At 43.3% G+C, this 25,414-nt stretch overlaps 1 protein-coding gene across 1 annotated transcript in view; it reads right to left on the bottom strand.

Moving 5' to 3' along the window:
- Positions 1 to 15,962: 15,962 nt before the first annotated feature.
- Positions 15,963 to 25,414, bottom strand: part of SAXO1 (stabilizer of axonemal microtubules 1) — a 127,546-nt gene continuing 118,094 nt past the window's right edge. The window contains exon 5 of the mRNA XM_055294163.2: positions 15,963 to 17,360. Within this exon, the coding sequence (XP_055150138.1) occupies positions 16,357 to 17,360 (1,004 nt within the window). The 3' untranslated portion in view covers positions 15,963 to 16,356. The remainder of the gene's footprint in view (positions 17,361 to 25,414) is intronic.

The following is a 25,414-nucleotide window of genomic DNA, read 5'->3' as shown; positions in this document are numbered from 1 at the left end:
CACCTGTAGAACTCTTCATAAACAGGCCCTAGTGAAAGGGCAGCATGTTGCCAGGCACAGGAGATGTCAGTGCAGAGACTATGGTGAGAGCTGCTCCAGCGGACCCATGGCCTGAAAGCCCAACTCCAGCCAGTTTGCCAGCAGCTCGCCCCGGCACATCACAGGCCTGTCGAACAGTGTGAAAATATACCAGAAAGCTCTTCCTGACGTTTCAGTTATTTTTTTAAGAGGTTTTAGGTTTTGCTTTAAAGAAAAAGCCAATGCTAAAACTATACGTTTTCACAGACCAGCAACCAAACAATGTCTTACAGAGGCCCCACGGCAGGAGGGAGGAGCTAGAAATGCCAGAGCAAAAACCCAGTAAGGCTCAAATGGTGGGAAGGGCTCAAATACAATGTATGCACATTTTTCCAGCCAAAAGCATAGAGTCCTTGCTTAGCCTCAAAGATTTCCAGGAAATCCCTGATCCCATTAAGATCAGAGTGGTCAACAGTCACTGAATCTCATTTATGCCTCAGTTTCTTCTTCCTGCAACAGCATACCTCATCAGGTAGGGCTGTGTGAAAACTATTAGTTAATTCATGTTGAACTGCTTGAACCCAGGAAGCAAAGGTTGCAGTAAGCCAAGATCACATCACTACATTCTAGCCTGGGTGACAGAGCAAGACTCCATCTCAAAAAAAAAAAAAGGTTGGGGGGTATCTGGCATATCATCGAAGCACTTATTGACCGTTAATTGCTATTATCATTAGCATCATCTAAGTTACCTTGGAAGAAACAGGGAGATGAAGGGCAGGGCTGGCAGAATTTTTGTTATTTTACATTACTTCCCATTGTCAGCTTTGAAAGACTCTCCCGTGTTTCCATTTTTAATTGAGAAGAGAATCAACTGCTCCTCCAAAGCTTAATACTACACAATAGTAATAGCACAGTGGCTCACACCTGTAATCTCAGCATTTTGGAAGGCCAAGGCAGGAAGATCCCTTGAGGAGTCTGAGACCAGCCTAGACATGGCAAGACCATGTCTCTACAAAAAAAATTTTAATTACCTGGGTATGGTGGCTCACACCCGTAGTTCCCAGCTTCTCAAGAGCCCTGGAGCTCAAGGCTGCAGTGAGCTGTGGCCAGGCTACTGCACTCCAGCGTGGGTGACAGAGTTAGACCCTATCTCAAAAAAAGAAAAACTACACAAAAGTATAAACAAGAAAGACATCAATGAACCAAGTTCTATGTCTTGGAAGAAAACCTATCAGTCCAGGTAGCCAACTCAAAACCTCACCAAAAAACTGACAAACTTCCAGAAATATTACCTCCCAGGAGAAATGTTATAATTCCAGTGTACTGCCTCAACTCAGAACACCCAAATGTACACATAACTACCATTTCCCTAAAGTAACTAAAAAGCATGGAGAAATATTCATTCATGAGCAAATATACAAGTAAAAGCTAAAACTAAGGGTATTTCACTTGCAAGTGGTTGAGTTTTTCATAAATAACATGCAGTTATCCCCTCACTTCATCCTGCAAATGAACCCAAAGAAATAGTCCACCTTTATTGATGGTTTTCAGCTAAAATGAGACAAGTTAGATCTCAATCATCTGTTAGCAGCATTCTCAAAAGAAGTCAAAGCCATCTACAAAGGGTCAGGGAATGGTGGGGTAGAGAAAAAGATGGAGCACTTGGGAAGTAACCTAATGAAAACTGATCTGTTAGCTGAATTAACCCAGGGAAGGATAAATCAGGAAACAAAATAAGTCATAAGTCCCCTTTCTTCTTGTCTCTCTGTGTTCCTCATTTTGTTAAGTAAACCCGCTATAACGTATAGACTTCAGGATTCAGATTCAGTCTGCACTGAATGTGAGTTAAATCAGAGAAAGTTATCTACCCACATCACATACTGCCAATTAGGACAATACTGGTGTTGATTGATGTAAGGCCTTGAAGTAAACGGTAAAGACTTGAATACCCAATGAATTCTACAATCCTCCAAGTTTAACCTCAAATTATTGTCTGCTCCCCACTCACCCAGTTCACTTGGAGATGCTTTTACAAATCAAATGTGTATGAGCTTGTCAGAGACTGTTCTCTTTGGCCAAACCTCAGTTTATTCATAGCACCCCAAGATTTTCAACTGTTTTGTTGCTACCCCAAAACTGAAAGGCAGATATTGGTAATTAAGCCTTTGCTAAAAGAACTGGGCTGCTGCCTTGTCAACTAGTTTTACAATTTCACTCAGATTCTGTGAAGCACCTGGTCCCAACAGAGCATGTGTCACGCCTCTGATAACATAATATACACATGTCGCTCACCTCTGTGTTTTCAAAAGCCAAATTCCATCTCCAACCTAGGATTTCCCAGGCTGCCCCTAAAGATATGGTTTATATGTGTGTAAACAGAAATTAAATGTGAGGTTTTATGTGAGTGAGGAAAAAGCAGACAGTCAGGAATGGTTCTCCTGCCGAACATAAATAATGTTTGTTTAAGCAGAATGCTTAGGAGAGCCTGAGAGATTGCATGGTCAACATTCAGACCAGAAAGGAGAAAGCCTGGGAAACCTGCCTCCCTCTCCGGGACTTCATGATGGCCAGGGTGGCCTTCGTTACAAATCCTGTGAAGCATAGTAGACAAGCTGTGAATAACTTAGTTACCAGGTGAGCAAGTTGAGGAAATGTCTAGTGGTGAAGCCCAGGAGTGTGGTGATAAAGCGTGTCATGGCTGGGTTTTCTTCTCTAAGCCCCCATCATCATTTTTTAAATAACAGTAGAAGGGCCAGGAAATGGCTTGGCTGAGACTAGTGAAGAATGGCAAGATTGTTCTTCAGTCACCCATCTACAGACAACCCCTGAATTACGATGGTTTGACTTAACAGTTTCTCAACTTTACACAATGGTGCAAAAACAATACACGTTCAGTACACTTCTTCACTGACAATGGGGCTATGTCCAAATAAACTCGTCATAAATTTAAAATACTCTAAGTCAGAAACACACCTTTCATTTCTGATATTTTTGACTTATAATGGGTGTATCAAGACACAACTTGATTATTGAGGTACATCTGGGTTCTGTCTCATGGCTGGAGGTCAGCATGTCTCAGTGCCAGAGCACAGGGCAGGTGCCAGCTCCGTGGACTCCTGAGCTGAATTTCTTCAGCCTGCACACGCCCCTCCCTACTACAGTGAAGAGATGCAAGGTAACCCCCTAAAAGCAGGCCTCCATGACCTGAATCCTCCACACCCTTTGCACAGTGAGGGTTTGCCTTCGTACTTGGCCAAGTATGAAGCAGGGATGGAAAACAACCAAAGTCCTCATCTACCCCTGGTGGTCCTCACTCGACCCTTCCCAGATGAGTGTCCATCCCTTCTCATCTCATCTCCTTCTTCCTGATTTCTTTTTCCGTGACATACCTTTCCTTTTCCTCAGAGTTTAACACACTTTGCTAAGCACCAACTCTGGGCTCCAAGGACACAGGGATGAGAACCTAGTCCCTGCTATAAGGGAGCTCACAGTCTAATTGGGAAGCAGACACATCCCACAGCAAATGACAGTGTGTCCTACCACAGTTATGAAGTCCAGGTTCTGAGGAATCTCCAGCTCTTCTCCCTCATTTGGCCCCTTCCACAGTCAGCACCCAGTGATTGCTCTCTTTATTCCTAATCTTCTCTCATTGGGGCATTTGCAAAGGTCTTCTAACTGGATTATTTAAATCTACTCTGGTCTCTACCAGTCCACTTTCCACACAACAGCTAAAACTATTGTTATATTGCCTATAAAACTTCAGTATAAACTGATATATATGTATAAAATTAACTTAAATCTGTACTCTTGGGGCAGTTATATAACATTTAAAACACCCAATCATAAATCCACCCTCCAGAAGTGACCATTCCAAGTATTTCAAATATTATTATCTAAATCTGCACTAGAAAGTTCATTAATTATACAAAGTTTATTAGTCACACAGTAGTGAAATATGCTGCGTTTGAGGACTGGAGAGAAGAAGCGAACGTGACTGCCCTTGTACAGATAATCTGAGAATCTAGCTACTATCGTTTGAATGTGCCCCCACTCCACTCCAAAATTCAGCTGTTGACAATGTGGTGGTATTAAGAGGTGAGGCTTTTAAGAGGCATTTAGGTCATGAGGGCTTCTCCTCTCATGAATGGGATTAGGCTCCCTAAAGAGACTTCACAGAGGGAGTTCATTTCCTTTCTGCCCTTCTACCTTCTATCAGGTGAGGACACAGTATTCCTCCCTTCTGGAGGATGCAGCATCAAAGGCGCCATATTGGAAGCAGAGAACAGTCCTCACTGGCACCTTGATCTTGAACTTTCCAGCCTCCAAAACTGTGAGAAATAAATTTCTGCTCTTTATAAACTACCCAGTCCATGGTACTCCTGAGAGCACAGATCGACTAAAACACCAGCAAAGCCAGTAGCCTGATGATCCAAGTCTAGTGTTGTCTTTGGTTCTATGTGCCCAACTCTGTTTGCCTGGTCTGAATAGGGAAGTTTTTGGCTAATCTTACTTTAGGAACATTCACTTTAGAGTAACTAACCATTTATCAGGGTGCCTAGGGTTGGACAATAAGACTTATTCAAGTTCAGGGAGCAGATTATACAAGTACTTTGGACCAGTTTGCTAGCATTTATGCCCATACCAGAATTTGGTCTGAGACTTGTTTTCATTGTAACACACCATCTCAGGTACTGAGACTGTGTGGGTGGAGATGCAGCCTCAGCCTCTCATGGATGGGAGCTACCCATCTTCACCATGATAACTTGGGAACTGCTGATCAACAAAAATGGCTTAAATCAGTTCATAAAAGACCTTCCTAAAACATGGTTTGAGTTGTATCAGTCCTGTGCTTTAAAATCTTTATACCTTCCCACTGTAGTTAGGACTGAACTCCTTAAAATATCCTGAAGCACCTTACAACAGCCCAGCTTCATTTCTGGCCACTCTCTCTGGGTGGCTGGCCTCAGTTCCATGAAGGCCCCATTCTCCTTCCACTCTCCACCTTCTCATGAGCCATGGAATAGCAACCACCACACCCACAACCATCCACTCTTGTTAAATCATGGCAGGGCAAATATGGAGGCTATAAAATCCATGTTACATAAAGTCTTTAAATATCGACCAATTATACAACTCTTTTCCCCACTGCCTTGCAGCAAAGGCGGAGAGCTGGGCCCCTCCATCTTTGATAGCCTTTAGAGTTGGATGCTGCCTGAGATCCAGAGTCACCATCAAGGGTACAGAATCCTATCTTCACAAAGCTACCTCCTCCCATCACCTCTCCTCCATTTCCCCCATGGTACACATCCAGGGCACACTAATTTCAGGGCCAGGTCTGGATTTGTGGTGGAAAAGTAAAATTATATTATTTATTGCACAATTATTTACAAATTTCTTCTAATTGATCTTTTGCTGAAAAACTGATCTTTGCAAAAACTGATCTTTTGTTTTGCTGAATAAATGATGGGTGGGAATACAAAAGAAAGTGACCAAGAGAAGACTAAATTGTATGACATGATAAAGGATGAAGAAATCCTAAGGGACAAGATCTGGCTAATTGGCTGGAGAGGCCTGGGATGAGGAGACAGAGGAGAAAAGGGAAGGAAGGGAAAGAAAAGGGGAGGCAGGTCACATTTCAGCTGATATTCACAATCTCAGGAAGCTATTCCCACTGCCTGAGCTAACTCCCATCCTCCCTTCTCCCTCAAAGCACACAGCACAGTCACTATTACTTATCCAACCCTGGTGCTGGTACCTTTGACTTTAGAAAACCCTTCCTTGAGGATGTCAGAAAAGACCCCTTTCTCCCTAAAGGCTGTGGGACAGAAAAGGGAAACAGAGGAAAGGCTTTCAGAAATCAAGGATGTTGCAATCACTTCTCAGGGACCACGGCAGGAAGCAGAAGTGCAAGGCCTCCTTCAGTGCAGGTTCTCCTCAAAGCCCCACCATACCTCAATTCCCAGAAGCAGCCTGTAGTGATCCCACCCTCATCCTTCTCCATGGATGGTAGCTCTGTCTTTTCAGTCACTTAAACCCAAAATTTTGGCATCATGCTCAGTCATCTCATCCCCAGCTCACATCCAGTCAGCAACTTCCTGCGGCCCACCTTTGAAACACATGCAGAACGTGCCACTTTTCTCATGGCCCCCACTTCTCCCCACCAGGTGTGAGCCTGCATCGCCTTCTATGGAATAAGCCTTCCACTAGGCCTTGCTTCTACCTGTGCTCCCCTACAGCCTGTGCTCCCCTCCATAAGCAATCATGGTGACCACAGTGATGATTTTCACAGACACCAGATCTTGGCACTTCTTAGGTCCAAGCTTGATGTTGGCACCCCTCAGAATATGAGCCAAATTCCTGGCAATGGCCTGTGAGGTGCTCACTGGCCTCCTTGCTGCTCTCTGAACACACCTAGACAGAAATATGCCCACCTCAGGGCCTGTGCTCTAGCTGCTCCCTGACAGCCACTTGGCTCCTTCTCTCGTCTCCTACTTCAGGCCTCTCAAATCTCACCTTCTCAATGAGGCCCTTCCTGATTGCTCCATTAACTAAAACCTGTGCCTCCCAGAACCTGAGCCTCTTCAACCCAATGACCTTTTCCTTGTTACCTTCTGACATATCAGATCATTAATATGCTTATTATTTAGTATGTGTTATTTTAATTATACATTATGTAATTGTTCATTATTTATTGTGCTTATTTATTATTAATGTTTCTCTCCCCCTCACTAGACCATAAGCTCCACAAGGGCAGGATCTGAGTCTGCTCTGTTAACTGATGTAGGCCCGAACACCCAGAAGAGTGCATGGCACCCAATAGACGTTTTTGGAAGAATGAATAGGTATAAGTACATATATATATGGATGAATGGGTGGATGGATGGATGGGAGGGACGGAGGCAGGGATGGAGGGAAGGAGGGAGGGACAGAGGGAGGGAGGGACGGATGGAGGGAGGGAGGGATGGAGGGAGGGAGGGACGGATGGAGGGAGGGAGGGACGGAGGGAGGGAGGGAGGGATGGAGGGAGGGAGGGAGGGACGGAGGGAGGGAGGGAGGGAGGGATGGAGGGAGGGAGGGAGGGAGGGACGGAGGGAGGGAGAGACAGAGGGATGTGGTCAATGCTATGACAAGGCATCCCATCCATCCTGATGACCAGAGCTAAGTCAGCTGCGAGGGGTTTTGGAGGAGGAAGTAGGCAGATCTATGAGGGGGCAGCTTACATGACAGGACATACGGAGGGAGAGGACAGGGTTCCTGAGTCCCCACTTACCACACAGGGAATTCGCTGGACAAGTAGGGAAAATGAATGCCTGGAAGAAGCTGAAGACCACCTGGGGGCCATCTGGACGGGCTCCCTGGGAGGTGCCCTGGGACAAGAGAATGTTAGAGCGAATGACCCAGGACTCTGGAAGAGGGGCTGCACAGGGTGGGGAAGGGCACTGTGATACTCTTAAGTCAGGCAGTTTCCTGGAGCCCACGGGAAACAAAGGTAGGAGTCTCATGGAATCTTCCTTAGCTTCTTAACCAAGAAGATAAATGCTTCCTAAATACCATCGTTTGAGGTTTTATAAGACAAACTCCAAGATGTGACTACGTGTTACCAAATCACAAGACGAAAATACGTTTTTCCTTGGTGTATCCAAAGGAATTGTTTTCTAGAGCGAAGAGAATCCAATCTAAAGTGATTAACTGTTTCAAACCAAGAACTTAAATACTGAATGATCTCTTCAAATAACCTTCAACTCCTGGCTGTAATCATTCCTTTTTACAGATTAGTCTTATAAATAAACATAGTGTAAAAAGGCCCCATTGGAATCTAATCAACATTTTTGTATCTGTGATCCCAGAAGCAATTATTGAATAGATCTGGATGCTAAGTCTATACTAGGTACAGTGGAAGATCATACACACACACACACAGTTACTGTTCCTAAAGTTTTTTCAACCTATTTCTTAGGTCATACACCTGTAAACTGCATGCCCCTTTAAAAGTATTCCAAAATTCATTCTTTTCTCTCAATCTGAATGAAGAGTATTCTTGCATCTCTCTAGCGTTCCCCTTCTTCCAAGGTGCCATTCAAAAACTACTGTCCACAAGGTTTGTTTTAAAAACCTCATTTCCTCTAATCCCCTGAGCAATCCTGTGAGGACTTTGCCAAGTAGTATGACCTCTCTGAGCCTCAGTTGCCTGCCTGGAAAGGCAGGAATAACAACAGAGAGGGGTTGTGTGGACTGAATGAGATGGGATGTGCTGGTGCTTTCAGAACTCGAAAGGGCTTTACACAAGTGATACTCGCATGAGTCCATCGTCCATCATAAATGAACTTTCCCAGACCCTCTGTGTCCTGCATTTTGGCTATACCATAACCTCTCATTTATCAAGAAGCCAAACAATCTAAACTGTCAACGACCAGGATATTTTAACACTCAGAGCTGACCCTGAGACGCTACAGGATCCAATGAGATTTGTGAATCATAAAAGATAGGTGGAACTACATGTCTGCGTGGCATGAGTATTTTATTGTATTCTAAACTTATTTGAAAAATTTATGATGAGTACTTGGCAGTACTTCTCCATGTGTGTTCCAACAGGTTTTACACAATAAAAGGGCTCTATCATCAGAGCTGAAAAATGTTGCTTCTTCCTGCTCAATGTTCATCCCTCCCTTCCCTGGAAACTACACCTCGGTTTTCCTTTGGGGACCCACCCCACCCCTTCAGCCCACATGCAGTTCATGTAGTTCACACGAGATTGACCCCACACATACACACTGCTCCGTCCAGGTGTGGACCCCAATTCAAGCCTGGATGATTAGTATTTTCTATTGCTACAATGATCAGCTCAGGGATCAGCATAAAACTCAAGCCCGGCAAGACTCAATTCAGGGACTTTTACTGGAACCACTGGGAAGCAAAGGCCCTTTTCTCTCCATTGGGATTGCTAGCTAAAAGGATGTTATAAGGCCTGTGTAAGTGGGCATTGTAGAAGAAAACAAAGCCAAAAGATGAAGACCAAGACCTCATTGTATCACTGACGTCCCTGGTTCCAACTATGCCTAAAGTCAACAGAGAATGCCCTAGACTGTTCAACTGCCTGAACCAATAAATCCTCTTTTTTGCTTAAGCACTTGTAATTGCAAGAATGCTGATTCATACACTGGGTTATACAAAGTTAAACAAGGTTTCTTTACTATAGGGCTTCACAGAGTCTTCAAAATATTAACATGCATTATGAATCTCCAACAGGAAGATATAATATACAGCACTACTCAAACTTATGTGTCCAGTGAATTTTTTTTCGGAAGACCATATCATAAGGCTTGTATTCCATAGAAAACACCTTGGGAAAGGCTAATACATATTACCTATAGGTTAACTGAATATTAAAATACTACAAATCCCTATTCCCTTATTATTCTGGATAAATGAGACAAATGGGAATTCATTTATCCAACACTGTGGATGCATGTTTCCAGACTTTAAAAATGTATGTATATAATTTTTTTTATTTTTTACTAAATTGGGGTCATAAGCACAAACCATGGTATATTTTTCCAGACTTAATAAAGTATGTGTGTATATACAGTCTTTTTTTTATTATTATACTGGGGTCATAATTCCTGAGCTGCTATACTTTTGAGTTCTGCATTTTAAAATATTTTGGGCCTCTAGTCTCACTGCCAAGCTAGCCGCTGTCACTTTGCTTTGTTTAAATGTGTCTACCTCTAGCAGCAGCCCCTAGTGCTCTGCTGTGAGCTAGTAAACAAAATGAAAGAAACTCAGTGGAACTGTGTGTTTAAAAAACAAAAGTCAGGGACGGGGGCAGTGTGCTGAGAGTGAGAGCCAGGGTAGGGGTATGTACTGAGTAGAGTACCTAAGTTTCTGTACGTGGAATCTATGTCGATGTGTCGATGATTTTGGCAATTTAAAAGCCACTTATTTCCAGGTTCCTGCCTTGGTTTTGGACAGCTAAAGTTTCCAAATAACCGACCTTCGAACATGGGAATTGTAATACTACTTAGCCAAGAAAAGAACCACTCCAACTTGATAGTAAGCACTGAACTCTGCTTAGGAACTTCAAAACAAAAAATTCTTTTTTTAAGGCCAGGAGCGTTCATAGTCCAAAAATTCGTTTTCTTCATAAGTCATCCATTGGCACAGAAGTCAAATTTCAGTCATTTTTCAGGCGTTTTTTCTGCCTATAACTCTCAAGTCACTGCCTGTTTAAAGGGTATTTGGGGACTCCCCTGTTTTATGATCTTATAATAAAATAGATGGGGATTTGAGGCAACAGGGAGGTAACTAAACTCCCTTCTTGTCATTGTTAGTATAGCCTTGGCCCTAAGCAGGTAGGCAGAGGCACAGGCAGGCAGGCTGGCTGGTCTGGGTAACAAGGCCCATGAAAACCAGTGTTAGATTCAATCACAGCAGTGAGAAACTCTCAAGTCTTTTTATTTGCATCAAGCTGGGTTTGCAGCCACACTTAGAGGCTTGACAAGGAAAATGCATCAAGATTTCTCATGTAAGTATCTAAGGATCCAGAGGCTTCAAGAACCAGGGCACCTGCAGCCCAGTAGTGTGGCTGAAAGAGGAGCCCAGCCTCGCATTGCCCTGATGCATTTTCCAGATTCCAGAGCACATGTTCTGGAAGGGTCACAGGCTCCTGGGCTACTGTTGCACCCTCAAAGTGGGGAGGAGCCAAGCACCTGCTCAGACAGCCATGTGCAATTCTAAACCTGCTCTGTCAAAGAAAACAACCCTGTCTGCCCCAACCCCAGCATTTATGCTCAGAAAGGCCTCTGTCTTCCCACTTCAAGGGCTGATGACCAGATGTGGACCTGGGTGAAGGCAGGGCAGTTCTGAGGAGCCAGGAGGCCATTAATCCGCCATTAGGACTGTGCACACCCCCGCCTGCTCCACCTACTTCCTCTTGACAACTGCACAGCTAAAAGCACTTTTAGAGAAAATGGATCCCTCAGTTCATCTTCTGGACGAGTCATTTTGGAAAGCGTTTTTGTGCAGATCTCATTGCCCTGGGGAAGTTAGCTCCACTCAGAGGCCGAGGCGGGCAGATCATGATGTCAGGAGATCGAGACCATCCTGGCTAACATGGTGAAACCCTGTCTCTACTAAAAAAAAAATACAAAAAATTAGCCAGGCATGGTGGTGGGCGTCTGTAGTCCCAGCTACTCGGGAGGCTGAGACAGGAGAATAGCATGAACCCAGGAGGTGGAGCTTGCAGTGAGCCGAGATCATGCCACTGCACTCCAGCCTGGGTGACAGAGCGAGACTCCACTAAAAAAAAAAAAAAAAAGCAGGAAAAGGAGGGTCTTATTCTCAATATCTACGTTACTTCATTTCAATTTTAGGGCAATGAGACTATAATGAAAAGGCAGTTAGAAGTCACACACAAAAGCCAAACCCTAAGATGGGACAGGCAGTGCTGGCTCCCTCAGCTCAGACCCCAGCCAGGACTGTTGCCCCTGACGTCAGAATTGGGCTGTGGTGTCTGCTCAGCTGCCCTGGTCTGCTGATGCTATCTGCGAGGGTGTGGAGGCAGACAGCTGGGGCAGAGGCTGGAGGTGGGAGAGCATAGATAGCCTCAGGGAATGGCCTGGGGTTCAGGGGTTAGCGACCCCTGCCAGGGTTCTCTTCACCTGCACACACCAGTTAGCCTGGTGCTTATTCTGCTCTAGGTTTGCCCTTCTGCCCAGTCAGAGCCAAAGTCACCCTCCAGGTATGCTTTGCAGTTGAGAAGACTCTGGTGAAAGCCCACAAGTGCTTCACCCCCTCCAACTGGCTCTAGGCCAGGTCTAGCAACGGGCTGCCTGCCTGTGCTTACTCCTTCCCACTCCTCACTCACACGATACTAAACCACAGCAGAGGAATAATGAAATATAAACTGCCATCATGACGAAAATGGGAGGAATGTCCTCAAAGGACAAGGGATTTCAAGAAACCTGAAGAAGGCAGGAGGTGAATGCTGGAGTGATGACTGACAAATGTATAAGAGGAAGCCACAGCCTGGAATGAAGACACTGCCAGGGAGCTGGAGCTGCAGGGAGTGAGGTGTGCAGACAGAAGCTGGTGGGGATCAGGATTTGAAATGACAGGTACCACAGAGGGCAGGGGAGCAAGTGGTGCTATAAACAGGGGCATCACTAACAAGGGACCTATCCTTCCCCATCCTCCAACCACTGTCCGGCACAAGAGCTGGAAGCCAGGCCAAAAAAGGAGGCTCATCTTTAAAGACATTGATTCCTGAGAAAATGCAGCCAGCAGTAGAATGAAGAGTCCTTTAAGCTGATTTGGTGCTATATTCAGACCTTAATGGGGTAGGGGGTTGGAAAGTGAATTCCTGATCCCCCCAAAATGAAGGCGAAGTACCAGAATCTCCACCCATACAGGTGGCCCCAGTGTAACGTGAACCAAAGGACAAGGCCTACCCTGGTCACCTAGCCTGCTGACAGGATGGCAGACCTGCCCACAGCCTGGGGTAGTCAGATACCACCATCTTAAGAGGACCACATGCCCAGCAATGCCCCTGGGCACCATAACCTAAACCAGCAGACCACTTCCAGCAAGCCCAGGGCTCCACACAAAGCCCACTCTTCCCAGCCAATCAGCCTCACTAGACAATGTCCTTTCCTCTGATAGACTAGAATTCACCATCTTTCAGCTGTAAAAGTTCGACTCTCATTTTCTGCCCCAGAACCTCATCCCCAAGAACCTACTCCATCCTGCATTGAAACAGGCTTCCTAAATAGCCATAACACTTTTTTCCCTTCTGTTCTATTATATTAATATCTTTGACCTCTAGTAATTTTTATTTAATGGCACACCTAAAGTTTTGGGAACCCTGGGCAAGGGTAGGTGATTAAGCTCCCAATTCATTCTCATAAGTGAAAGATATGCAATATAAGCATGTACACACATGTTTGAGAGAAGACAACATGTTTGAAGGTTTCCCATTGTCAGATTTGTTGAATCAGATCAAACCAGGTATAGGGCAGTGTATGCACATGTGTGTGCGTGTCCTTTCATCACAGAGCCTTTTACCGGCAAACTCAATATGGAAGCCCAGCACACAGACCTGCTCAAGAGGTGCATGGATTAGAACTGAGGAGGAAACCAGTGCCCCATCTGCTCAGCTCCGCTTTCCTCCTCATGGCCCAGTTGCTTTCTCAAACCAGATTTCCAAGAAACATAGTTAGCAAACCTGATACAAAACAACTAAAGAGTAATTTACCTGTATGAGGAAAAAACACATATATTTTATTTTGTAAAATATGTAAAATAAAAAACGAGCAGTTATCCTTACCTGCACGCTTGTAAACACTGATTGATGAAATCATAAGTAGATTCAGCCAGTCCCAAATCAGCAATTGTCTTCCTCATCCTCATCTACATTTAATGAGAGTTAACTGTGAGTCAGGGCTAAGTGACTGACATATACACTATCATTCAATCCAAACAGCAAAACCGTGAGGCCAGGATCGCTATTATCCACATTTTCACATGTTGAAGAATTTGACCAAGCTCTCATAGCTTGTGGTGGCAAGGGCCAAGGTGCAAAGCCAGGTCTGGACTCCAAAAAACCATGCATGCTCTTCACTACCGTGTTTCACAAGGCCGCAGATAGGCACTTTGTATTTTTTCTGTATTTTCTAAGTGTTTTACTTGTATTAATCACTTTCATAATATTAAGAAAATTTCAATTTGGAAGCCAAAAAAAAAAAGAAATAAGTAGTAGGGGGAGAGTTGGTTTCTTTTTTTTTTTTTTTTTTTTTTTGAGACGGAGTCTCACCCTGCCGCCCAGGCCAAAGTGCAGTGGCGTGATCTTGGCTCACTGCAAGCTCCACCTCCCGGACTCACGCCATTCTCCTGCCTCAGCCTCCCCAGTAGCTGGGACTACAGGTGCCCGCCACCACGCCCGGCTAATTTTTTGTATTTTTAGTAGAGACGGCATTTCACTATGTTAGTCAGGATGGTCTCGATCTCCTGACCTCACGATCCGCCCGCCTTGGCCTCCCAAAGAGAGTTGGTTTCTTAAGACCAAGAGGAACAGGCAAGGCACAGATGCCCTAGGCTGGCCTCTCCAGCCATGGGGTTACCATGAAGATGACCTTATCACAAAGGCAAAGCTCAGACAAAATTCTTCACTCCAACAGGGTCTGCGCTCCTCAGTCAGCCAGGTCAATCCCATCCTTCAGCTTCTTCCCTTCCTGGCAATTGATAACATTAGGAAAGCTTATTAGCCTTTATTTTACCAAACACTGTCATATAATTATACTGAGAGGAGAGAAAGGGATGGTGTATGAGAACCAAAATTCCTCATCTGCCAAAACAAAGCATGTCTAAAGTCGATGAATCAGCACATAGCAGTATATGCATATTATTTAGGAATGTGAATAGAAGCATTAGCAAAATAGATAATTAAAACTGTTCTCTCTGGGGAAATATCAATGGGGGAAGGCTAAGCAGCTGGGACATAAGAGATTGCTGTATTTTTATAAGCATTTTAGCACTGTTTGGCTTTTCAAATCAAGTGCCAATATTTTTTTGATTTGTTAAAAAAAAAAAAGGAGTAATAATAAAACCTACCCTTCTTAGTGTAATCCTTTAGCTTAATGAACTCCAGTAGGCTCAGATAGAATGTGGTCTGATGTGGTTTGTGGAGCCAGGAGATCTGAGACACAGAAGATGGGAGGCGCCTGGTGTTGTGGAAGAGCCACGGGTCAGAAGACCTGGATTCTGACCTTGGCTCTGCTGCTCTGTGCTGTATGGCCTTGGGAAAGGTGCTTAACCACTCTGAGCCTTTCTACCCCTAAGGGCAGGCACTCAGACCCCGTACAAACCAATGAGAGTATTAAATAACATAGATCCCAACCCAACAATGAAAACAAAGCTCATGGTGAGGATGCAAGTTGTGGGACCTGTGAGGCCTGGGTCAGGTGGGTGAGAGCCATGGAAAGACAGAGCCCTAGATAGAAAGGAACAGGCCCCTGGCCCCTCCACCAGGCCCTGAGCCCAAGCCCAAGGCTCTAGACATGAGCTGAACTCCCCTCACCTTCTCCATGCTACTCCCAAGTTCCCTGAGACCATGGAGTATATTTTAGGATTCTGTGAACTCAAGAGAGGCAAGTGTCCCAGACTTAAGTCAGCATCCCTCTGTGAGGCTCACCCAGACCCATGAGCTCATCTAACTGGCACAAAGTCTTTCCTCAATTCTGCCCAATTAAAACAAATCTGCAAGTTAATTGGCTGTATCAGACCCTCTTTAACAAAGTCCCTCCTCAATTTTGCTCAATTAAAAAAATATAAATAAAATAACTTTAAATTACTTGGCCTTAGAAACAAACGTGGTAAAAACCTTAGGCTCAACAGAGAAACTCCAGGGCAGGATCTGGCTCACCACTGTGTTAAACTTTGTCACAGGTCTGGTCACAGCTGTCATTTTAGGACAAGCACATCCAGGCTCTCCAGAAACCAGGCCAGCCTGGGGCAATTTCTTCCAGGCTCTGACCATTTAGAAGAGCCCACAGCTTTTGCTCACAGCTCAAGGACCAGGTGTCGACTGCCTGGTTGCCAAGGGTGCTTTTTCTCCCTCCTCTCCCTGGAATCATAGCCTGTACCAGCTTGGGGCTGGGGAAAGGTCTGGTAGGTTCATGCATCACTGCCTCCCTCTTTCTTTCCCTCCGTCACCTGTGACTAAAGAGATCCCCACCCCATCAAACAGCACTATTCTTGCTGGTATGTCATGCAGTGAAGAGGTAGAAGGATGCTTTGTGAAGCAGTTCTGCACACAGAGAACCCAGGCCAGGCCCAAGCCACCTCCACCAATACTGATACACAATGGGGATGCTAGTACAAAATCTCCCAAAGGTCCCAAGCAATAGAGACTACTCTCTGCAAAGCCAGCCCATGGGTGTAACATACAGAGCTACAGATTCATTCCCCCCAAAATTTATTCTTCGGCGCTTCATACTTGGCAAGGGTTAATCATTACCTCAGTTCATACAATGATTAAATTAATAAAATACATCTGGATCAGAGAAAACCTCAGAGACTAACTTCGATTCCATAAGCAGAAAGTAAAGGACCTGAAAAGGGGTGGGGATGCAGTAAAGGAGAAGTTAAGGGGAGTTAATTAGCCAGTGATTAAATGTCATTTTCCCTGAGTCAAGTGATTCTCATTTTATTCAAGTGCTCTGGAAGTGGTAAAGGTATTTTTTTTTTTTTTTGTCATTTTAGGGAATTCTTTTTTGTCCAACAAATAATTCTCAGTTGTCTGCTTTTAAAAGTACTGTGTAATTTCTAAATTACAATTTTTCAAAATCAGGCTGACACTTCCAACTCCCTCTGGTTGGGGTTGTCTGAATCATCTACAGAAAGATGGCTGCTCTGCTGAGAGCCTGCCTGGGAAACTGGTTTGTATATCCTGTGACCCAAAGCATCCACTTCCTCAAAGGTGTAGCCAGGAGGCTCAGGATATGAAGCTAGGCACCTGCCCATTTCCTTGGGAGTAAAGCTGATGGCGTAGGTGGTCTGGCCTTCCACAGGGACATTTCCTCGAGGGCCAGACCAATGAGGCTTACAGCTTTTGGTATTGATAGGTGGGTGGGGCACATAGTGGGCCCGAGTGGTGGTCAGGCAGTCCAGGGCCTCAGTGGGCAAGTCCAGCTGGGGAACGGGCTTGACTGGCTCCATGCGCATGCTGGACCACTGCTTGTAGTCATCCTTGGTGGTGGAAGAGCCTTCAAAGCGACCGCACTTCTTAATCTGAAGTGCAGGTCGGCAGGACTGAGCTGGGGCACCCTTAGGGCATGTGTAATGGGCCCGCACTGTTGTCAGAAGATCCATCCTGTCTTCAGGAGGGACGTAGGTGATGGGAGCTTTGGAGAACATCCGGGGCGTTGGCCAAGCTTGGTACTTATCTCGAAACTCAGTGGTGTTAGAGAAAGGCATGTCTAGCCCAGGAGGCCTGGCTAGAGGTTTCAAGCTCTTGGCAGGCTCCCCCATCAGGCCCCAGTAGGATTGTTTTTGAGTGGTAAGGCTTTCAAAGGGGATTTCACAGGGCCTGAACTTCTCTGCTTCATGCACAAAGCGCTTCTCCACGGGGTGAGCCACATAGCTCATCTTGTAGTTAGTCACATCCTCCAAGGGGATGTTACAGAGCTTTGGCATGGCCAGAGGTTTACAGCTTATGGTCTTCACAAGGCCTTTTATGGGGTAATCGTCCTGGTGTGTGGTTCTGTTATCAAACCTGACTGATGCCGGCTGGTATTTGTGTTCCAGACGAAGTGGCTCTCGCCTTCGTTGGTTCCAAGGCAAATAATCAGCTGAAATTAAAGCAGAAGAGGTAATTAATAATAAATCAAGTCAACCAACTTGCATATATTCTACAGAGCCCCAAGGTCTTAAGCCAGTCTCCGATGAAGTGTTCTTTGAGACAAAGAAAGAACAGAGCACATCCCTGCTACCACTTCAGTCAAACACTTGATGTGTCAACTTTATGGTACTTGCAGGCGCAAGAGACAAACTTACAGGAGTTCTCATCACACCCCACAATACTGCATGCAGGGATCTTAGAGGGTCCATGGTCATGGGAGGATCCAGGAAATCCATTCCTGCAGAAAAGTTCAACCACTAGCTTACTCTGACAACACTTCCTTTCTGTGGAGAAGGTACTTTCTCTGAATCAGCATGGAAGGAGTGCGAAGATGCATGTGATGTAGTGAGATAGGCAATTCACAACCCACCACTGGTGGGCCACCAGCCAGATGAACCAGGCCTACCTGGTCATCTGTGGGGTGACAGCCCACTGTGTCCCTGTAATCCTCACATCTAATCCACATAAATCAAATATGCTGCTCCAAGGGAATAGGGCATTGTATTGGCTGGTGAGAGAACAGTGGCTGCCACTTGTATAAAACGTATTACATAACAGGCAGTGTTCTAAGTGCTTTGTATATTAACTCACTTAATCTTCAGACTGTCCTAATAAGGTGGGTACTATTAATGCCAGTTTTACAGATGCAGAAACAGATACACAGAAAATGAGGGAATTTGTCCCAGCTCACTTGGCCAGAAGTGGAAAAGCACAAATGCAAATTCAGACCCAGAGTCCATGATCTGACCCACTCTACTCTCTTGTTCTAACAATTAAGGAATACCAACTACATGTCGGTCAATTGTGCTCAAGTCTTTCCATACATGATGTTGTTTCATCTTCACAATAACCCTTTGTGATGGGTATGATTCTCTCCATTCTACAGATTTCTAAAAACAAGGCTCAGAGGAGCTAAGAAACTTGCCCAAAAGTCACATGGCTAGTGAGTTGAGTTGGAATTTAGAGCGTATTGTTGACTCCAAAGCCATGTTCTTCTGATACCTCATATCACACTTAGGGGCATTTTATTTCCAGATGGAGTAAAGGTTAAAGAAAAAAATAATCAGAGGGAAGATTTTCAGGAGGAAAAGAACTTCAGAATGTTTGAAGAATGAAAAGAACTGGCCAGTCTAGATGTCCATCTCAAGAGGAACCTCTGCTGTGGGGTGGAACGGCCAACATAAAGGGAGGCCCGGACCCCACGGAAATCTGCAGTAGAGATGGCCTCCATGCATCTTGAGGACCAGATACTGTCTTCAGGCAGCACTGTAAGCCTTTGAAACTGACTTTGCCACACAGACCCTCAGGGCCAGCACACCAAGACTGAAAGTCTAGGTGAGAAAAATGGGATGACAAACCATGTGATTCAACTGCCTTGGCACTGCTGGCATTCTTTCAAAATACTTGACTAACATCCAAGACCTAGGTTGCCCCACTGGGCCCATAAATTACCAGGTTTAAAGTAGCCCTAGTGAGCCCTCTGAATCTATAGGGAATTCTCTTGCTTACTGCTTTACAAAAGGTTAGAAAAAAAAGCAGCTTCCCAGGAGCCTTGGGTATACACACCAACACTAGTGGAGTCCGCAGGCACAATTTGTAACAGTTTTATTGAAGTCTAATTTGCATAATAAAAGGTACCATCTTAAGTACACAATTTAGTGACTTCTATAGAGTCGTATACCCATCACCAAAATCAAGTTATAGAGTATTTGCATCATGCCAAAAATACCAATTATCTTCATTTGTAGTCAGTCTTTACTCCCATCTCCAGCCCCAGGCAACCATTAATTTACTCTTGGTCTCTATAACTGTGCATTTTCTGGACATTTCTTATAAATAGAATCACCCAATATGTAGCGTTTTGCATCTGGCTTTTCTTTCACATAGTGTAATTGAGGTTCATCCATAATGTAGCCTATATCAGTAGTTAACACCTTTTTATTGTTGAATAATATTACATTATATGATGCCAAATTTTGTTTATCCATTCACCAATTGATGGACATTTTGAGTTGTTTCTACTCTTTGGCTATTATAAAGAAATTCTGCTATGAGCCTTTGTGAAGAAGTCTGTGTGTGAACATATATTTTCATTTCTCTTGGGTAGATACTAAAGTGAAATTGCTAGGTTGTACGGAAAAATCTATCTTTAGCTTTTTTAAAAAGATACTGCCAAATTTTCTCAAAATGGAGAAGTAGATGTGCCATTTTACATCCCACCAGCAACGTATAAACATTTCTCCACGTCCTCGTCAACACTTGTTATCATCTGTGTTTTTAAATTATTATAGACATTCCAGTGGGTATTTAGTATTATCTTGCAGTGTCATTTACATTTCTCTAATGACTAATGATGTTGAGTATCTCTGCATGCACTTATTAGCTCTTCATGTGCTTTCATTGGTAAAATATTGAGATGTTTTGCCCATTTTAAAATTAGATTGTCTTCTTATTGAGTTACAGAATTCTTTGCATGTTCTAAATACAAATCTTACACCAGGTATACGACTTACAAATATTTTTTCCAAGTCTATCACTTCTCTTTTTTCTTATTATTTTAACAAAACACCCACCTGACACCTCTTTTCATTTCTTAATGGTGTCTTTCTAAGTGCCCAAAAGTTTTGAATTTTGATAAAGTCCCATTTATAGTATCTTTAATAAATCATGCTTCTGATGCCATATCTAAATTCTTTTCCTGTCTCAAGATAGCATAGATTTTTCTCCCATGTTTTATTTTGAAACATTTATAGTTTTAGCTATTACATTTAGGTTTCTGACTCTTTTGAGTTTGGATGTGGTAACTTCGTCTTTTTGCGTGTGGATATCCAACTGTCCCAGCACCATTCATCAAAAAGACTATCCTCTCCCACACTGAAGTGCCTAGGCATCTTTGTGAGAAGTCAATGATAATAGACATAAAGGCTTATTTCTGTACTCTCAACTTAGTTGCATTGGTCATTACACTTGTCTTTGTGTCAGTATAACTGTCTCAATTGCTGTAGCTTTATAGTAAAGTTTTGTAATCAGGAAGTGTAAGTTTTACAACTTAGTTCTTATTTTTCAAAAATACTTTCAGCTATTCCAGTTTATTTGGATTTCATATATAAAACCTAAAATTACTTTGCCAAGTTCTAAAAAGGAAAAGGAGCCTGCTGGGATTTTGATAGGAATTGCATTCAATCTACAGATCAACTTGGGACAACTTTACCTTAATAGCACTGAATCTTCCAATCCATGAACACAGAATGTCCATCATTCTGTTCAGATTTTAATTTCTCCCAGCAATTGTTGGTAGCTTTCACCATACAAAACTTACACTTGTTTTTTTAAAATTCTATTCCAAGATTTTATTAATTTAGAGGCTATTAAAAAGAGGACAGTTTTCTTGACTCCATTTTGATTGTCCATGCTAGAATACAGAAACAATTGATTTTTATATATTGTTCAGTACTGACATCTTGCTGAACTCATGTATTAGTTCTGGTAATTTTTGTGGATTCCTTGATGTTATCTGCATACAGGATCATGTTGTCTGAGAATAAAGACAGCTTCGCATTTTCCTTTTGAGCCTAGATACATTTACTTGTCTGCTTGCTTTTCTTGCATTATTGCACTAGCTAGAACCTCCAATACAATATTGAGTGGAAGTGGTGAAAGCTGACATCCTAGCCTTGTTCTCAATCTTAGGGGGAAGCCATTTAGTCTTTCACATTAAGTATGATGTTTTATAAGTACAGATTGTTTTGTGAATGCCCTTTATCGGCTGAGGAAGTTTCTTTCTAGTCCTAAGCTTGTTGAGAGCTTTTATGAGTGTTGAACTTTGTCAAATGCTTTCTATCAACCAAGTGGCTTTTTTCTGTTACTTTATTAATGTGGTATATTAATTGATTTTCTGATGTTACACCAACTTTGAATTCCCAGAATAAATCCCATAGTTTTATAAATATTGATTCTGTAATTGTCTTTTAAATGAATTAAAAGAAAAAAATATCTTTTTAATGATTTAAGAAGAAAACAAAGAAAAGTATATATTTACCTAATTACATTTACCAGTATGCTTTACTACTTTTTGTGTAGATTTGTGCTGCCATCTGGTATCATTTCCTTTTAGCCTGAAGGATTTCCTTTAGTATTTCTTGCAAGCTAGGTACCTGTAAATTCTCTCCATCTTTATCCAGGAATGTATTTTGCCTTCATTACTGAATCATAATATCACTAGATATGAAATTCTTGGAGGATAGACTTTTTTCTTTCAAAACTGTGAATATGCAACCAACTGCCTTCAGTCCTCCATTGTTTCTGAAGAGAACTTAGCCATTAATAATGTCATTTTTGGGCCGGGCGCGGTGGCTCACGCCTGTAATCCTAGCACTTTGGGAGGCCAAGGTGGGCTGATCACGAGGTCAGGAGATCAAGACCATCCTGGCTAACATGGTGAAACCCTGTCTCTACTAAAAATACAACAAATTAGCCGGACGTCATGGCAGGCGCCTGTAGTCCCAGCTACTAGGGAGGCTGAGGCAGGAGAATGGCATGAACCCGGGAGGCGGAGCTTCCAGTGAGCCGAGACTGCAGCCACTGCACTCCAGCCTGAGTGAAAGAGTGAGACTCCATCTCAAATAAAAAAAAAATAATAATAATAATAATAATGTCATTTTTCTATATATGATGAGTTGTTTCTCTTTTGCCTCCTTCCAAATCTTTGTTTTTGGCTTTCAACAATTTGACTATGTTATGAATAGATGTGGATCTCTTCGTATTCTATTTGGATTGTGCCTCTTGAATGTATTAATAAACATTTTTCATAAAATTTGGCAACTTTCAGCCATTAATCTATCATTTTTCTGCCCCCTTCTCCTCCTTTTGCGGCCATGATTGTGAGTATGTTAGTACACTTTATGGTATTCCACGAGTCTGAGTTTGGACCTTTCTTTTAATTTTTTTCTGTTCTTCGGGTTGGGAATCTCTATTGAACTATCCACATTTTTGCTGATTCTTATGCCAGCTCAAATCTGCTGCTGAGCCCCTCTAACGAATTTTTTATTTTAGTTATTGCCCTTCCAACTCCAGAGTTTTCATTTGGTTCTTTATTATTTCCTGTTACTGATATTCTCTATTTGATGAGCAATTGTTGTCATACTTTTATTTCTTTAAATATGCTTTCCTGTTATTCTTTGACCATATAATATTTGTCTGCTAGGTCCAACATCTGGGCTCCTGCAGAGATACTTTCTGTTGACTGCTTTTTCCCCCACCATGCATGGGTCATACTTCCCTTTTTGACATCTTTCAATTTTTTTGTGTAAAACACAACACTTTAGATAATATGCTGCAGCAACTCTGGATTCTGATCCCCATTGGGAGTTGGTTTTACTTCTGTTTAGCTTACCTGTACTAATTCCATAGAGTCTTATCTTCCCTGCAGTATATGGCCACCGATATTTTTTTCATTTTCTTCTTTTTAATTTGTTTTTGTTTTTAATTTGTCTTTATTTTTAATTTGCTTGTTTGTTGTGAGATGGTGTCTTGCTCTTGTTGACCAGACTGGAGTGCAGTGGCACGATCTCAGCTCACTGCAACTTCCGCCTTCCTGGGTTCAAGGGATTCTCCTGCCTCAGCCTCCCAAGTGGCTGGGATTACAGCCGTCCACCACCACACCCAGATAATTTATTTTTTTCTTTTTTTGTATTTTTACAAAAAAATACAAAACCTCCTGACCCCGTGATCTGTGCACCTGGGCCTCGCAAAGTGCTAGGATTATAAACGTGAGCCACCATGCCTGACTTCTTAAGGATCACTCTGTCAGCATAGTTTAGTGGTCAGCCAACGATTGGTCAGAAGTTAAACTTAAGAACTTTAAGCCAGTAAGGCATTCACACTTTGCCAATGGAGCTGTGTGTGGGCTAGGAAAAACACATACAAAGATCAGGCAGTTTATATGTCTCATTTGGCTTTTACTTCCTACTGGGCTTTCTCCTGCCTCCCCTACACAAGCACTAGGCCTAACTAGGGATGATTAGGGATGATGAGTTGATAGACAGGCTCCTCTCTGATTGCCCTTGAGCCTGCACACAGCCTTGCCCATGTGCACAGCCTTCCAGACTACTCAACCAGGGATGATGAGTTGATAGATGGGCTCCTCTCTGATTGCCCTGGAGCCTACACACAGTCTTGCCCATGTGCACAGCCTTCCCGACCACCAGGAATATATATGAGCTTATCAAGACCCACTGTGTCTGTCTCATTCTCTGGATCTCTTCTTAAATTCCTAGCTGGTTTGCTGGTCTGTTGCTTGCCACAACTAGCACTGCAGCCTCAGACTAACTCAGAAGTTGTCTTCCCTGATTTCTTGCCATTAAGATCACTATTGTTTTTATTGAAACTCCTGGGTATGCACTCTATTCCCAATCAAGTAAGGCCCCACTGACAGCAGAGCTGCTTGTTTCCACAGCCCAGCCTGCTCAGGCAGAGCCACTACATAAATGAAACAGCAGCGGTGGGGATGGGGTGATGGAAGCAGCCCCAGAATAAAACATCACAGACCCCTAGTGTTAATAACCAAGGTGCCACAGTTTCTCTTTAATAAATGCTTCTCAATTTTTTTGCATACCAGTGGTTGATTTCCAGAGTCTAGAAATGGTTGATTTTCACTGTTTTGTCCAGTTTTGTCGTTGCTTTTTGGGAAGAGGATTTGCCAAGCTCCTTTCTCCTCCTCTCCAGAAGTCCTGATGCCACCCCCTCATCCACCAGCACACTCTTAAGTTTATTTTGGGTTGATAATACTACCAACTATTTATCTAAAATTGGCTTCATTTTAATTGAAAATCTAATCTTTCTCCAAGAGCCATTAATGGCTCTATCAGCATCTTGAAAGCATTAGGGGCCTTGGAGGGAACCATCTTGCTGAATATAAACCACATGTTTCCTGCCCACCCAGGCCCCCAGATTCCAGGCCTTGCTAAAATGGAGGCATCTACCTGTAGATGCCTACGCACTGCCTCAAGGTACTTGGGGGTGGGGAGGACAGGGCTTTTCTGGCTCTCTTCTGTGATGGATGAAGTGTTAAGAAAACAGGTTTCTAAGCTCAAAGTTGCCTCATGTGATTTCTGATACCTAACAATATAGTTGAAACCACATTATTATCCAAGCCTCCCGACTTCCTCCACCCAGCATTTATTACCAAAAACCTCCACAGGACCCTGAAAAACCTCAGAATTTCACATGACAAACTATTCACACGCCAGTAAAGCCCTGCAGGGCCAGAGTGTCATGTGGGTAATTGGCAAGAACTTCTTTAAAAGGGATTCCATTCAATAATGTGCCTTTAAAAAAACAGCTAAACCTAAAGCTGAGCATCAAGTAATTATACTCTCAATCTTTCCAATTGCACAGTGTTTTGAAAATGTCACAAATTACAACCAAATGCTGCTAAGGCATATTTTATTGGTGGTTTTCTGGACCCCAGTAAAGGTGCTGGCCATAGAGTGAAAAGGGGAAAAAAAGATTTCACATTTTTTCTGTGGAACAAATGTAAGCAGAGCATATAGACAAAATCTAGATGGCACCCACTGAACACGTATTTAATAACCTTGGTCTTTGGTTTCTCTTTGGGTGGTGGAGGAGGAAGACAATCAATGTATGGTCATAAAACATGAAGGTTGTTAAGGAAAAGACTTAAGAAAGCAGCAAATTTTCACAAGACACAAACAAGTCACCCAAGGGGTGATACACCAAGAGATAAGGGCGTGACCCTGCACAAATGCATGGGGTTATTAAGGACTGACCCAACCACATGGTAAGTGGCATGGGCCTTCTCAGTCCTCAGTTGTGCTCCTGGCCAGGACCCATAGGTAATAGCCTGGATGGGGATTTGTGTAGATATGCCAAACCCTGTCACCTGGAGCCCTTGTAAACAATGGTTCAGGAATGGGAGAAAATTTTTGCAATCTACTCATCTGACAAAGGGCTAATATCCAGAATCTACAATGAACTCAAACAAAT

This window comes from Symphalangus syndactylus, chromosome 9 (assembly GCF_028878055.3).
Source record: "Symphalangus syndactylus isolate Jambi chromosome 9, NHGRI_mSymSyn1-v2.1_pri, whole genome shotgun sequence".
Taxonomy (NCBI): Eukaryota; Metazoa; Chordata; class Mammalia; order Primates; family Hylobatidae; genus Symphalangus; species Symphalangus syndactylus.
Note: the sequence above shows the minus strand (reverse complement) of the source record. Positions and strands in the feature narration are given on the sequence as shown.